We start from the raw sequence: 16,551 nt of genomic DNA, 5'->3' as shown, positions 1-16,551 counted from the left end.
CAGGCACACACCACCACGCCCAGCTAATTTTTGTATTTTTAGTAGAGATGGGGTTTCACCATGTTGGCCAGGATGGTCTCAATCTCTTGACCTCGTGATCTACCTGCCTCGGCCTCCCAAAGTGCTGGGATTACAGGCATGAGCCACCGCGCACGGCCTTGTGTTTTTTTTTTTGTTTGTTTGTTTTGAGACAGAGTGTTGCACTTGTTGCCCAGGCTAGAGTGCAGTGGTGCGATCTCAGCTCACTGTAGTCTCTGCCTCCTGGGTTCAGGTGATTCTCCCACCTCAGCCTTCTGAGTAGCTGGGATTACAGGCATGTGCCACTATGCCCAGCAAGGATCGTGCAATTTTAAGTCCTGGAATTCACTATGACAAACACTTCAGAAACAAGGCATAGAAAACGTTTGTAGAGATGCAAGGTACTGCAGCAAGGTGATGAACACCTTGATCCAAGCCCCGTGTGAGGAATGTCACACCCAACAACCTCAGGGAACGCGCTCTTCTCCAAATTGCCACCCACTAGAATGTGACTCCACCTCAACACCACAGGATGGCAGCTTGCAGAATGTGTTTTGTGACCAAATTGAATTAAGGCAAAAATTAATGAGAAGAAAAGTAGAAAATCCCTGAATGTTTGGGAATTAAATAACAAACATTTACATAACCCCTAGGTCAGATAAGAAAGAACACTGGACATGGTAAGGTATTTGTAATTGAATGACAAATGCAAGTTGGTCAAAACTCGGGGAATATCAAGAGTTGTGTTAGAGAAAAGCTTAAAGACAAGGAAAAATTAATGAAATGAGGCACAAAACGTAGGGTAGATACAACCAACAAAACCAGATAGGATTCTTTGAGAAGACTGGTACACTTGAGAAAGCTCTGGTACACTAGTCAGAGAAAGAGAGCAGGGACAGATGACAATGTCCGAATCTACGAACCCTTCAGACATAAAAACTTGAGACTGTCTCAAAAGTCAGTTGGAAACGTTAGATGCAATTGACAAATTACTAGGAAAAAAACTGCTATAAAAAGAAACAGAACATCTTACTAGCTCCTGTCTTTGGGAAATCTTACCTATATCTTGCCACAAAGAAAAACTCCAGGCTCAGCATTTCACTGTTCCGAAAAAAAACAAAAAACACGAGACTCTCATTTCTCATCTTGTTTTATGAGGCAACATAACCTAACACCAAAACCCAACAAGGATGTTTCAAAGAAAAAAAGAAAATCCAGGCCAGTGTCTCTCTTGAACATCCTAAGCAACCCTAAGCAAAATGTGAATAACCCTGATCCAGTGACATTGATGATCTATCATGATCAAGTTAGGTCCAGGAATGCAAAGTTGGTATACTATTTTAAAAGCCAATGTATTACATCACACTAACAAAAGAGGTAAACTATATGGTTATCTTAATAAATGCAGAAAAGTAATTTGTAAACTTCAACACCCATGCATGAAGTATGCCTAGTGTTCCATTATTGGAACGCCAAGCATGTGGGAGTTCTTTATATCCTACTGCTCAAGCTCATTGCCAAGCGGTAGGCGACCTCAGGCAGAAATAGGTTAAGAGAACCTTTAGCAAACCAGGAATAGAAAGGACCTTCCTTAGTTTGATCAAAGGTATCTATAAGAAATCTACAACAAGCAGCCCATTCAAAGGTGGAAAGCGGAGAACTGCCCCCACCACCCCCCGCCGCTCCCTGAGATGTAACAGACAAAGATGGCTGCCCTCACCACAATGCGCTCGCACACCAAGGCACGAAAAGAGACTTAAAAGGGCCGGGTGCGGTGGCTCATGCCTGTAATCCCAGCACTTCGGGAGGCCGAGGCGGGTGGATCACCTGAGGTTGGGAGTTCAAGACCAGCCTGAGCAACGTGGAGAAACCCCGTCTCTACTAAAAACACAAAATTAGCTGGGCATGGTGGCGCATGCCTGTAATCCCAGCTATGCCACTCCAGCCTGGGCAACAAGAGTGAAACTCTGTCTCAAAAAAAAAAAAAAAAAAAAAAAGTCTTAAAAGGCTTTAAAATGAGAAACGAAGCTGTCAGTATTTACAGGTGATATGGTTATATGTGAAGAAAATCCAAAGGAACTCACAAGCAAACCATTAATAAGTGAATTTACAAGATTCCTGCCCACAAGGCTAACATACAAAAAACTGATTATATTTCTAAATTCCAGAAACAAACAGTAATAATCACTTACAAATGTTGTTATAGACACTAAGAAATTAAGACACTAAGGCATGCGCACTGGGACCTGGGGCTGCCAAGGTCGAGGGCCCCAGTGGACCCCTTCCCATTGGGCCAAATCCTGGGAGAGCTACACCCTGAGTCTCCCGGGGCTGCCACTCAGCTTCACATCGCCCCAGTGACAACCCTGGACTGACCTGGTCTTGCACAACTGGTGTCCCCAGCTGCCAGGCAGAAGCAAATACTAATCCTTCTGGGAGGAAGATAATGCTAAATTATGTCCGTGAGCAATTTTGCATATATGGTGTCCAGCACACAGAAACAATCAGGCAAAGGAGAGAAAACAACACAAATGAAAACCTATGGAGGAAATAACAGAGAATAGAAACAGACCGACAGCGATGGACTGGACACTTTTAAAAAGTACCAAACAGTAGCTCTGCCACTAGAAAATAGAATTATCAAAATTAAGAATTCACTATATAGGTATAATACAGATTAGACACCTCTGAGGAGGGAGGAAGGGAACTGGAAAATAGGGAGGAAAAGATCCCAAATGACGTGTGTTCACCAGACACCGAAGGAGGAAACAACTCCATCCCTTCACAGGCTGTTCCAGGAAGCAGAAAGAGGTGGACATCCCCCAACTCATTTTTCGAGGCTAGCATTTCTTTGGCATCAAAATCTGAAGACAGCAGCAGAGAGAAAAAAATTACAGCCTAATCTTACTCAGGTAATTTTTTTTTTTTTTTTTTTGAGGAGTCTTGCTGTGTTGCCCAAGCTGGAGTGCAGTGGCACAATCTCAGCTCACTGCAACCTCTGCCTCCCAGGTTCAAGCGATTCTCCTGCCTCAGCCTCCTACTCAGACAAATTCTAAGCAAAATATTAGCAAACCAAATCTAGCAGTGAACAATCTCATTTGGTAACTAACTGTGGCTGGATTCAATCAGGTGTCATATCTTGTATTCTATACCGTTGTTAAGCTCTCTTATTAATCATAACAGTTTCCAATAATACAACAATCTCAGTCCTTTAGATTTTCACCATGACACGTGTTTGGGCTGTGACTGCAGCTTGGCTTGACCTTAGCGTATCACTCAGTGTGACTCAACACACTGACAGATTAAAGGAGGAGAAATTCATGTGATCCTCACAGCAGAAGCAGACGCAGCTTTTAAGAAAATTCAGCATCCAAGAAAAAGGCTTAAAAAAAAAAAAAAAAAAATTCTAGAAAATAAAAAAAGGGAATTCCTTTGACTCGATCAAGAGATTCCACAGAAGCCTTGCAGCCGCAGCAGGCATCCCCAACGTCGGGAGCAGGGCTGGGTGCCGCTCTTCCAGCTTCTGTTCAACTGTGTGGAGGTCTTGGGAGCAGAGAAAGAAAAGAAAACAAGCCAGAGGCACACTGTGGAAACGAAAAGACAAAACTCGCTATTCGCAGGTGATGTCACTGTGTCCTGGAAAACTCCAAACAATTTCCAAAGATAACCTAAAATATTTCCCAGGGAAATATTTAATAGTTACTCAGAACTATTAAGAGACGTCAGCACGTTTGGGGGTATCAAAGTCAATATACAAGGTGTCATTGCGTTTCCGTCATTAGCGGTCATGCGAAAAGGAAGCTTTAAAAAGCCACCGTTCAAAAAGCTTTAAGATATAGAAATGTCAAGAAATAACTCGTAAAAGATGCAAAAGGTGTTTATGGGAAAAAAAATCATAAAACTTTACTGAAAGAGGTTAAAGAAGACCTAAATTAAGGGAGCCCCGTCCCACATCTGTGGACTGCAGAGCACATTGTGCTGACCCCTGCCCTGCCGTCTCCCCTGTAGCTGGCTCCCCTGGCCCCTCCTTCAGCGGGGCCAGGGGCCCAGACCCACGGCTCCCCTCTGCATGGACACACCCTCAACCCCTTCACGCCTCCGAGGACTCATCTAGACAAAGCCCCAAACTGAGATGATACGAACCTTCGCCTGCCCTGGACCTGAGATCTGGAGAAGCAGCACACCTGGTTGCATTTTTGCTGGGAAACCACAGGCTTCCAGGCGACCTCTTCATGCCGTCTGGCGGCCCCACTTTCCTTCCCTTTGCCTTGAACCTGTGCATCGCCTCCCCACCTCCACTCCGCTGATGGGGAGGCCTCCCTATTTCAGCAGCCAGAGCAATCAGAAGAAACCCCACAGGCACCTCAGCCACATCCCCTTACCCACCGCCGCGCGTTCGCCTCCCTCTGCTCCCCCACATGGGCGGGGGTCCGCCTGGCTCCCCCAGCAGCTGGGCCGCGGGCAGATGGGTGAGAGCGAGCTCTCTGGGTGCTTGGCGGCAGGCGGCCATGGAAAGTGGGTCAGCTCAGCTGGTGGGAACAGCAGGAAGGTGTGGACGTCAGCCTGGCACCGGGCAGGGGTGCCTCTCAGCAGAATGGCATGGGGGCTGTGACAAGCTCCCCTCCATCTCTGGTCCTGGAGTCAGACTAGACCTTGGCTGCATCCGGCTCGAAGGCTCGCCATGGATGACGGATTGCCCAGCGCATCTTCCCCGGGGGGTTTGATCTGAGACCATCAGGATCCAGCAGCCGTGAGTGTGGTGGGCAAACCGAGACCAGTCACCCAGTGGGGAAACGACATCACACGTTTAAAGAACACCAGGCATTTCTACACACGGTGTGGGGAGGAAACCCATCCGGATTTTAAACGTTGGCACAGCGGTGAAACCGAGGGTAGCACACTCTGTGTAAGGAGAGAGCTCCTTTCTGTAAGTGGCCCTCCAAGAGCCAGAGTCCCGGTCCCGGGAGATGCGTGTCATGTGTGTGGCCTTGTGATAGAGCCACTGGGGTTCTCTGTCCACTTCCGGGTTGCCCCTGTGTTGCTGGGTGGGCTCCCTGTGCCCCCACCCCAGGCCTGCAGGCTGGCTTCCCAGTGGACTCGCTGTGAGAGGTCCTGCCAGGGTGGGCCCTCCTTCCCCGCTTCCCCCACAGCCCCGTGACTACAGCCCCATCCCTGGCTCCAGCATCCTTGGATCTTTGCCCCTCAAGCCCCGAACCGTGCTGCTCTCGGGCTGTACAGAAACCTGTTTGCTGCAGGGACATACATTTAAAGTCCGTTAAAGCCTCAGACCCCCTGGGCGCACCTGCCTAGCCGTGTTGTGGATGAACAAGGGGCTGACGAAATGCCTCTGGAGGCTGATTTCACTGGAGTCAGGGGAAGTCTAAGCAAACAGCAGGGGCAGGGATGAAAATAACGGAACAGTGCCCCAGATAGCAGCCGTGTGCCGGGGAGGCTGGGCCAAGCATTTATAGAAACTGCCCAGAGAACACCACGGGGCGGGCGTTTCGGTCCATTTTACAGACCAGGAAAACGGGCGGAGAGGCTGAGTGACTGCTCTCCCGCCCTGTTCGCTTACGCACGTTGTTGGCCATGCGGTGAAGGGAGTTCCCAGCAGTGTCCCCGCCCGCTCTCATCCCCTTGCCCAGCTGAGCCCCTCCCTTGGCTCTCCCACCCGTGGGCCTGATAGCCGCAGCTGGGATCCACGGGACACTGCAGTCCCCCAGGCCTCGGGTCTATGTCTCCTTAGTCACCTGTGAAGTGCCTCCTATGTGCCAGCTCTGCCCGTCCAGGGAGAAGCAGCATAGCCCGGCCACCCGAGGCCTCCTGTGCGCTTCCCCGTCTGAGGTCCGTAATCAGAACTGCGGGCTTCTCCCCAGAGGTCAGGGCAGCAACAGGACAGCCTCAGCCTCTTTAGATGCTGCCTTCAGGGAGCAGTGAAAGAGGGAGGGAGAGACAGAGAGCACCCGGCCGCGTCTCCCAGCCACGCCAGGCAGGTGGGCGCGATTGGTATGCTGGGTACCGCTCTGGCTATCGCCGGGGCCTGGTGGTCTCTTGGAGTCACAGGCAGCCATCTGAGATGAGGTTTATCATTTTGAGCTAGAATAGGACCAAACCTCATTCCTGAGGGACTGGCCGGGCCGGCTCTCCCTGCCCGCCGGCGTCTCCGCTGCCTCTGCTGTCCTGAAGATCTTATGAGGGTTCACGTTACTAGAACGCCAACGTGGGTTCTCCTCTGGGCTCTGGCCCCAAGGCACCCCAACCTCAGACGTGTCACCCCCTGGGCCTACTACAAATGGAGCCCGCAGTTCTCATGATGGGAAAATCTCTACACCATCATTCATTTGGGCTATAGAAGAAAAAGAAACTATTTTCGGCTGCAGCTTCATTTTTGGAATCTTGGCAAAAACGTTAACAGTGGAGGGAGAAGGAGGCTGGGCACCCTGCTGTGAGGCTCGTTCTTGTGGTCCTGGGCACCATCCGGTCACTTTAAAGAAGCAGGTGTCCGCGATGGTACACGCATGCCTTGTCAGGGTGCACTGTCGGCCGCCTGCTTGGAGTTGGGACACACGAGGGCTATGAGGAGCCGGGTGGGGCTGGCCAGGTGACTCCGCAGTGGTCCAGTGTGGTCTCTTCACTTGCTGGACGGTGGCTCAGCCTGACAGCTTTCACAGGTATCGACAGGTCTGCGTCCAGAGCTGCCCCACACAGACGGCCCCTCCCCAGGTCCCGCATCAGCCAACGAGAGGTTCCTGTCGCCACCTCAGGCGACCCCAGCTGCGGTCGCTTCCGCCCGAAGGCAAATGAGCTTTTCCTAAAGTCCAAACCCAGTGGTCCCCACAAATCCGAGCAAAGCTGGACATCCTTGTTCGTTCTGTGGTGGGCAGGGTGGGCGACTCGGTGGCTGGAACTGCTGTTTTCAGCTGCTGTCAGCTGAGCCTTGCCTGGAGCCTCAAACCGCGTTGAGGGCTGTCTGTGCTTTGCCTTCAGGAATCCTGGCTGTGGCCTCGTGAAACAGGTGCTGTTAAAATCAGCTGCATTGGAAACAGCCGAGTCAGGCGATGAAGGCACAGAGAGGTTAGACAACTTGTGGGAAATCACACAGCACCGGTGCCTCCACATTCACACTCCACCCCTCCGCGTGCTGCAATCCTGACCAGTCCCACATTCTCCAGGACGAGCCACCAGCATCCCGGAAGGGGTTAATCCCTCTCAGGCAGCTCAGTTCCCGCCACTCTCCCGAAGTGCTTTTGCACATGGTCTGGTCTCAGTGTGCCCAAGACGGCTCTGTGCTGGGGAGGAAGGCGCTTACATAATCCTTCCCCAGTGTTTTCTCTCTCAGGCGGCGCGCACACCCCACTTGGGTTGCAACACAGGCAAGCAGATGCCAGGAAATTCTGAGGCTGCTGCTGAGCCTGGGCTGGGTGAGCTCAGACACGAGACCCCCTCACCTGTGTGGGCTCTTGGCTTCCTCTGTGCCCCTCCCGAGCGGGGTCCCTGGCGCAGACTCTTGTTCAGGCCGTGCAAGGTAGGTGCGTGATCAGGAGCCCACGGCTCAGGACAGAAGTCATTTGGGGAACCAGCAGGACCTTCCGCGGCTTGGAGGAGGCTGAGTGGGAAGCACGATCCCACCTGGGCCGAGCACTTCACACGGGGGACTGGGCCGAGGGGAGAGCTGCCTGCCCTGGAGACCCCTCCCTGCCTTCCTGTGCCGGCACCGCCATGCCCGGCCTTGGCTGGGCAGCTTGGACTGAGGTTTCTTGTGGTGACCCCTCCCCAGAGTGTCTCTCGGGGGCACAGGCCCTGGCGCCATGCAAGTCACCCGGGGGGTTTTTAACAGAGACCAGCAAGCCTCCCACAGAGGACTGGGGAGCCGGCCTGTGGCTGGTGTGGGGGAAGCAGGCACTACCCAGCCATGCCGGGTGGACAGAGGCATTTTCCACAGCTCGGGAAACAGAGCGGGCCAGGAAGGCTGGAGTTCAGCCCTTGGGTGAGAGCCGCAGGGCCCTGGCTGAGCCTCATCTGCTCTCGGAGCCCATTTCCTTTTCTGTCAAATTCACGATGGGATCTGGCCCCTGACTCCACCCCAGCAGCACCAAACACCCCCGCTGCGGCAGGGCCCGGAGAGGGGCGGCAGGGCCCGGAGCGGGGCGGCAGGGCGGGTTGTGTGCCTGGGGCTGGGAGATGAGTGTTGGGGTCTGCCAGCGCTGACAGTGGGGTGAGGACCATGCCCCGTGGATTCCCTCCACCACCGGACCCTCTTGCCTGGCGGGGCAGCCAGGAGACTGAGCATTCTCCGTGTCCTGAGGCTCTTCCTGAAACGGCCCCCAGGATTCTATGAGCAGGAGCCACACAAGGCCCAGATCAGCCTCGATCTCGTCTCGAACTCCCTGACTTCTTACACAGGAAGGTGCTGGGTGCGGAGCTGTCACTGCAGGCGAAGGACCCAGAGGAGAGGAGTGAGCCGAGGCCGCCTGCCTGTGGCCAGCGGGTCTGAGTTGGGGCACGTTTCCCTTTCGGTGGCCCTCAGACCCTGCCGGCTGCCAACTCTTGGAATAAGCGACAGGGCGCCTCGGACCCAATAGCCTGAACGCCCGGGGCTGGGAGCTGGGCTCAGGTGGTGGAAACTGCGCATCCCTCCCGGCCAGGCCGCCTGTCATGGGAAATGGGCCACTGGAGCCCCTGCCCGGCAGTTGGCTGCCCCCCAGGGCTGCTCCAGCCAAACTTCTCCTAGAGGTCATGCCCTCCACCACATCCTCCCACCCCACTGGGGCCAGCCCTGCTGGAGAAGGGGGTGCCCCCACAGAGTCTGCCCCCGCCGCTGCTGGTGAGGCCCTCCGGGTGTGATCACACAGGGCCCGGGCTCCTGGCCAGGCCGAGTGGGCTCAGGGCACGGCTTCTCCATGGAGTCCCAGGCTCTCTGCCTCCAGGGCCCAGGCATGCCTGAGTGAGGGCCTCATACTGGGGGTCGGGGAGGGGTGTAGGAGGCGGTTCAGGAATCTCCCAGGGCGCCCCAGGCCAGGCTGATCACAGCAGAGCAGCCTTAGCATCGCTTCCAGCTTCCCCCGGCCTTTGCCGCAGGTCTGCAATGGAGGCTTTTCAACGCTGATCTCAGCGCAGTGGGCGTAGCTGATTCCAGGCCCGGGGCTGCTGACCCAGGGAGGAAAGCCTGCATCTGCTCTTTGCTGGAGTTTAGCACAAGCACTGCAGATGGCAACCCTGTGCCCCCGTGAATCAAGTGTGTTTCATCCCAGTGCTTGTCTCTCCAGCCAGGGCCAGGCTCCTAGAGGGGCTCACAGGGCTCCCCAGCTGGACTCCCTTCCCCAGCCCCTTCCTCTTCCCCGGCTTCCGGCAGAGCGGGGCTGTCATTTCACCAAGCAGCCATGGGGGTGGGGGCCAGAGCCTTGTGAGCCAGTGGGGTGGGGGGAGTGAGATGGGTCCCTGCCCGTGGGGGAACGTGGGGGCCCGGCGGTTCTGGAACAGGAGGGCTTCTGCCCCCATGCAGGAAACACAAATCAATGTCCGAATGTTTGGGGTTGTTGCAACTGGGGAGGGGGTGATACTGGCAATGTGGGGGTGCAAGTCAGAGGGAGGAGGGAGAGAGGGAGGAGGGAGGGAGGAAGGAGGAGAAGAAGCCCAAGCCCCCATTCCCCAGGAGAGGTGGTGCCCAGGACTATGGTGCCCTTCGCAGGGCTGGCCTCCCATCTCCATGGCGTCACTCTCTTTCCTTCTCGGGGACTTGGGGTGACCATGAGCCGTACTGTCGAAGTACTTACTGTGGAAGGTGGAAGAGCTGAGCAGGGCACCCGACAGGATCCCCCGGGACACCCTGGCCCATGCAGTGCCATTCGAATGCATGAGATCGCAGGCCCTGTGCGGGTGCCTGGGGCATGAGGGGCCTGCCCGTCCTGCAGGGTGCTGCTCAGATGCCTCGGCCCTGGGAGGTCCCTCCTCGCTAACCTGGTTCCCTCTGGCAGGCCCACCCCAGCCTGTGCCTTCTGCTGGGGCAGGGTCTCAGGCAGCAGTGGCCAGTGGCCAGGAGGGCGCCGCTCAGGTTGGGAGAGGCCCGTGGGGGGCTGCACCGCGGTCCACACAGCCAGGATCTTTGGGGTGTGTTTGCTGCACACAAGGACATTTGCAAGCCCTCAGCACCGTCAGAATCGGGGAATGGACAGGTCCATGCGAGGCCGCACTGCAGCCTGGCCATTGTCCCCACGAGGTTCTGTGAGGGGAATCTGCGGGCGTCACGCCCTGCCCCAAGCCGCCCTCTCTCCTCCATCTCTGTCAGCCTGTTCTGGATCCTGGCCCCTCCATGCTGTGGGCACTCGGGCTGCTTTGCAGGATACCCTTGGCTGGGTCTGCCTCTCGATTCCTGGTGATGAGATCCTGGGTGGGCAGGGACAGCAGGGCGTGAGGCTGCGCTTCCGCGGGTATCCTGGTGGGGGGTGTAAAATCTCACCTGGGCCGTCTCTGGTGACATGACTCCGACGGTTTTATCGATGCTGCGTCTGCAGCTCCCCTGCAATGTTGTCCTTTCTCTCTATGATGATTAATTCATGTTCTGTGGGGCGTCCTTTAAAGCCGTGGGAACGTCCATGTGCTGCCAGGCTTCCAGCTGCTTGTCTGAGCCTGAGCTGTAGGGCTACTTGTGCCCCAGGCCATCTCCTGGCACCCTCGGCTCCCACCCCCCACACCCCCCATCAAGCAGGCTCCCAAGTGCTCGGGCACAGCCTCATAGCCCCGGAGGGTCGCAATCTCCTACAAGCCTCTGGTGTTTTCCCTTCCCAGACTGGAGCTCGCCATTTCTCCCAGGAGTCCTGGCCACTTTGGATGGAACACGGTACCGAGAAGCCGAGGTCTGGGTGCTGGGGATGCTCACACCCACGGAGGCTGGGGCATCAAGTGGCTTCCAACTGCAGCCTCTCGTGGGATGATAGAGCAGCCTGGGCAGGAGCAGAGCTGAGAACAGAATTTCACACCCGAGGTTCTCGGACTGAAGCTCCAGAGGAGCCGCTGCCCAGGGGCATTTAGAGTGTCCTTTATGAAAACAAACAGTTGAAAACCCCAGATGTCTAACAATGAGCGAATGATTTGGCGAGTTGTGCTCGGGGTCTGCCACGAATTCTTGGCTCCTGGACCGTGGACTGGGGGCGGAGGACACCAGCAGGAACTCTTAGAGGGAAGCTGGGGGAGGTGGGGGAGAAAGAGCTTTGGAAAAACAGCTTCGACTTCCCTCTTGGGCGGAGGAGCCAAGGGGAGGACACGCAGCCAGGGACCACGGGCGGCAACGCTCGCTCCTTCTCAGGGTCCACGGGCGGCAACACTCCCTCCTTCTCAGGGTCTACGGGCGGCAACGCTCCCTCCTTCTCAGGGACCACGGGCGGCAACGTTCCTTCCTTCTCAGGGTCCACGGGCGGCAACGCTCCCTCCTTCTCAGGGTCCACGGGCGGCAACGCTCCCTCCTTCTCAGGGTCCACGGGCGGCAACGCTCCCTCCTTCTCAGGGTCCACGGGTGGCAACGCTCCCTCCTTCCCGGCGTCCATGGGCAGTCGGTGCTCCCTGCTTTCCAGGTTTCCAGGGGAAGTCCCACCCCCTGAATCTTGACTAGGATGCCAGGGAGTTGGGGAAGAGGTGGGACCCTCGAGGACAGGCCGTAGTGCTCATACCCAGCCACCCCTAAGGGAGTGCAGCTGCTCCACGCAGGGGAACTCTCTCTGCACAGAGAGCGCAGCCCTAACGCCTCCGGACACCCCTTCTTGCCGATGCCCTTTTCTAGCTTGACCTTGATGGTTCCTAGAGCCTGGGGGTAAAGCGTTCCCTGGCTCACTTCCTGTAACATCAACTGAAACTTTTCATTATGGTCTAAAAATAAGCCCAGCACTTTGGGAGGCCAAGGCAGGAGGATCGTTTGAGCTCAGAAGTTTGAGTCCAGCCTGGGCCACATAGCAAATCTTCACCTCTACCAAAAAAAAAATATATATATATATATCTGCTGGGTGTGGTGGCTCATGCCTGGAGTCCTTGGAAGGCTAAGGCAGGAGGATCACTTGAGCCCAGGAGGTGGACACTACAGTAAGCTACAATAGCACCATTGCACTCCAGTCTGGTGGACAGAGCAGACTCTGTCTCCATCATCATCATCATCATCGTCAGCTCTCAAGCATCAATCAGACCTTATTCTATAATGACGATGGTCACACAACTCTGAATAGACTAAAGACCAGTGAATTGTGCACCTCACATAGGTGAAATGTATAGTATGTTAATTATATCCAAGAAAGCTGTTTATTTTTAAAGGGATTTATCATTCTAGTAACAAAAATAGACTCTTTGGCACTTTCCTGTTTGTTTGTTTTTTTTGTTTGCTCCTTTGATCATCCGGCACACAGGTGGGAGGAAGGCTGGGTTTCACTATCATCTCTGCCTTGCCGATGGATGAAGCCCAAACCCCAGGTGGGAAGTGCTGGGGTGGAGACTTCAATCCAGGGACTCTGTCTGGGGCCTGTCCCATGTGTCATGTCAGCCGGCCTTTCATCATCTTAGCCTGATCAGTCCTGTCTAATCTGGTCATTCTCGGGTTGAGTCATTGGAATCCCTTTGGCCCTGTCACTGAATCCCCCTCTGGGACAGCACTGGGACAGCTCTGTGGCCTCCAAGGTGAACCCACTGACCCATACCTCCTGGGGTTTATCATCTTCCTACATTGACTCAGGCCTGATGCATGTGACTCATGGAACATGGCAGAGCTGACAGTGTATGACTTCTGTGACTGAGCTGTACAAGGCACCACAGCTTCTGTCTTGGTCTCTCAGGTCATCCACTCTGAGGGGAGCCAGTCACCATGCTGTATATTTAAGTGGCCTCATGGCAGGGTCCATTTGGAGAGAACTGAGTTCTGGCCTGCAGCACCACTGGCCAGTGTATGATGGAGTGACCTGGGAAGTGGCTCCTCCAGCCCCAGTCAGGCCTTCAAATGAGACTGCAACTCCAGCTGATGCAAGACTACAGCTTCAGGAGACTTCAGGCAAGAATGCTTAGTCAAACCCCACCAGAAATAGGCACTCTTATTCTATCAGCAAGACCATGGCCTGTAGTAATGTGGAAAGTGGCCCAACAAGCTGAATGATCAAGCTAGCAAGCTTTGTAAGGAGGGCACTGAGGGTAGCATATCTTGCACTTTATTTTATTTATTCATTTTTTAAAAACAGTAATATTATAAAATAGAGATGGGGTTTTGCCATGTTGCCCAGGCTGGTCTCAAACTTCTGGGTTCAAGCAATCCACCTGCCTTAGCCTCCCAAAGTGATGGGATTACAGGCATAAGCTACTACACCTGGCCTCTTGCTACTTTTAAATAAAGTAAGAGAGGGAAGAGATAAACTAAAGGAAGGGCTGTTAAATATAAAAGAGATGCTTTCTGTCTGAAAACAATACTTTTTCTCATTCCCAGCCCCTCAAGGTGGCACATAATGCTGAGAATAGGAAACCTGGGGATGCAGGTCATTTAGGGAACAGGACGGGTGATGGTGGCAAGCCTCCCAGATGGCCCCAGTGACCCCCAACTCCTGTATTTGTCTATGTGTGCTCCCCTCCCACACAGCAGGGCTGGTCTATGTGGTCAGCATAGAGTACAGTGGTGGTCAATGTGTGACTTCCCCTTGAGGCTGGATTATAATGGCATTGCAGCCTCCACTTGGCCTGTTGGCTCACTCACTCTAGAAGAAGCCATCCACCATGCGGTGAGGACACTCAGGCAGGCCCCAGAGAGTAACTGGGGCCCTCAGCCAACACCAGTGCTAGCCCACCCACCTTGTGAGGGAGCCACCAGCCCCATTTGAGCCTTCAGGTGATGCAGCCCTGGCTGACATAAAACCACATGAGAGACCTTGAGGAAAACCGCCCTGCTGAGCACTTCCCACTTTCTTGGCTAATAGTCTGTGAGAGATAAAAAGTGATTTTTTGCTCTCTAAGCCATTAAGTTTTGGAGTGTGTAGCAGCACAGCAACAGATATAAAATATAGCAGCATATAAAAGACCTGCATGGAATTGCTATGGAAATGGGGATGCACCATGAATTTGGACCAGGGACAGACAATATCATCTGTTTTTCCTCCCCGGAACCCTTCTTAATGATCCTGGGGCCAGGGCACTCCCATCAGAATCAATGACCTGCTTTGGGTTTTAATTCTAACCAGCACTGGAATATCCCCTCCAACATGCAAGGTATCAGAAGGACTTGCTTTTGGTTACTTAAACACACCAGGCCATCTGACACCCTCACCAATGACAACCACTTTGCAATCTCACTGATTCTCACTTGGACGGCCAGTGTTTGGTGACTCTTCTAAAAAGCTGGGCATGCTGTTACCCAGGGGTGTGCTCTGTGTCTGCCCGTGGAGGAAATGCTTTGTCCAAAATCCTAATCAGAGTCCTAGTGCCAACCAGGGTGTCAGCCTTGACGGAGCCCTGGAGACACCTGGGAGCTCTGAACACGTGGCTGCCCATGCCACCCCACCCTGGGAGCTGCTGGGAGCTGGAGGAGGCAGGAAGGGACCTCCCTGGGGCCCTCAGAGGGTGCACAGCCCTGAAACAACTGGATCTAAGACTTGGCCTCCAGTGAGGGAGAGGGCAAATTTCTGTCACATGGACCCCCCAGTTTGTGGCACTTTGCTGTGGCAGCCCCAGCACCCAGATGTAAAGTGGAGCTGGCATTGGCCCCACAGCCCTTTCTTCCTGCTTCGTGGCCCCCAGGAGAGACACCCTGACCTCCCGCTCTCCCACACACACTCGAGGCTGAAAACACAGGGTTTTTACGCCCAGACCTGCTGTTTCTTTCAGTTGTAACTTTTATCTTATGAAAACATTTCTGACCTACTGGAAGATAGAAGGCCAGGACTCATCACTTCTTCCTCCTCTTTCTGCCCAAGGATAGAGAGAATAAAAGCCAGCCAGCCACATGGTTCCTGCGGGAGGATGCCATGTGGTCACTGCTGTCACCAAGAGACTGTGCAGGCTCCAGCTGTGCATGGGCGCCCCGAGTGTTAACCAGGCTCAGCCACAACCTCACTTGACGGCGACACACAGAGGCATCTGCCTGTTAAGCAGGTGGTCCCCCAGGGTCCCCTGAGTGCACAGCCAGGGAACCAGACACCCACATTTCCTCACCCTCCTCCCATCTTCCCTCCCTCATCTTCCTCCACGTGCTTGAGTACTTGCTCTGAAATCCAACCTTTGGTGATGATAAAGGAATGAAAAAGAATTCTCTCCACTTAAAGTGGACAGCAAAGCCCTCAATTCCTCTAGGATCCTCTGTCCTTGGTTTAAGTTTGTAAGAAACTTCCAGGAAATGTTGCTTCTATCTTACGTCAAGGCTTCTGCACAAATGAGATGTCCACAGGATGATGGGGGACTCTCCCTGCTGCTCAAAGACACCCTGGCTTTCCTCAGGGTGATGCACCCGCCCAGCTCCCTGCTGCCCAAAGATGCCCCGGCTTTCCTGAGGGTGATGGGACCCGCCCAGCTCCCTGCTGCCCAGATCCCCTGGCTTTCCTGAGGGTGGTGGACCCACCCAGCTCCCTGCTGCCCAGACCCCCCAGCTTTCCTGAGAGTGATGGAGCTGTCCAGCTCCTGGCTAGATGCCCTGGCTTTCCTGAGGGTGATGGACCTGCCCAGCTCCCTGCTGCCCAAAGATGCCCAGGATTTCCTGAGGGTGATGAGGCCCCACCTGAGGATGGCTGCATTTGTGCCAACTTCAGATATTTCATCTGAGCCGACAGAGGCTCTAGAACTTGGAATCCACCAACGTCAACCAACACTGGGAGCAGCGTCTGGAGCCCCAAGACAACCTGATCACTCAGAGATCTCTCTTTCCCACCCCACCTTCTTCCTGAGCCATGCACAGAGAGGGTAGACGTTGAACAATGATTAGAAGCAACCCCAGGGTCCCTCCATGGGATCGAGACCAGGTGGCGATGTGCGCCAGGCGTGTTCTTGGAAACGCTGGAGGAATAGGGCCATCTGGACCCGTTGAGAGGTGGGTGGTTCCGACTCAGACTTCATGGGGAGCACCGTGGGTCAGGGTGAAAATGGCACTTCTATCTCTAGAGTTCCCCCCAATGGCCAAAAGGTGGAGTCAACCCAGATGTCCTTGGATGGACCAATGCCTGCTTACCCAACATGAGGTCTCTCCCCACCGAGGAGTAAGACTCAGCCACAGAGGAGTGAGGGCCTCATCCATGCTGCGGTGTGGGCCAGCCTGGAGAATGTCATGGAAGTGGAAGAAGCCAGACGCGAGGGCTACACGTGGCCAGCTGCATCCCTGTGACATGGCAGAGCAGATGGGGGCCCATGGGTGGTTGTCTGGGGCTGGCAGGGATGGGCAGTCATTGGGTGGTCTTTGGGGATGATGAAAAGACTTTGGAAGTAAACAGAAGGCATAGTACAGCATGCGCCTCATGCCACCTACTGTGTCATAGTTTAAAACTTTAATTTTATGTGCAGTGAGTTTCACCTTAATTCAAAAAACAGAAAGAGAAA

At 54.3% G+C, this 16,551-nt stretch overlaps 1 protein-coding gene across 1 annotated transcript; it reads right to left on the bottom strand.

Annotated features, from left to right (window-relative positions):
• Positions 1-6,591: 6,591 nt before the first annotated feature.
• LOC105501940 lies at positions 6,592-8,244 on the bottom strand. Its single transcript, XM_011928084.1, is given in 5 exon segments — positions 6,592-6,889; positions 7,182-7,446; positions 7,449-7,775; positions 7,778-7,987; positions 8,112-8,244. Coding segments are annotated over 5 exon segments (1,233 nt in total).
• Positions 8,245-16,551: the final 8,307 nt, after the last annotated feature.

This window comes from Colobus angolensis, unplaced genomic scaffold (assembly GCF_000951035.1).
Source record: "Colobus angolensis palliatus isolate OR3802 unplaced genomic scaffold, Cang.pa_1.0 Scaffold76, whole genome shotgun sequence".
Lineage (NCBI taxonomy): Eukaryota > Metazoa > Chordata > Mammalia > Primates > Cercopithecidae > Colobus > Colobus angolensis.
The sequence above is the reverse complement of the archived record's forward strand: the minus strand, read 5'-3'. Positions and strand labels throughout refer to the sequence as shown.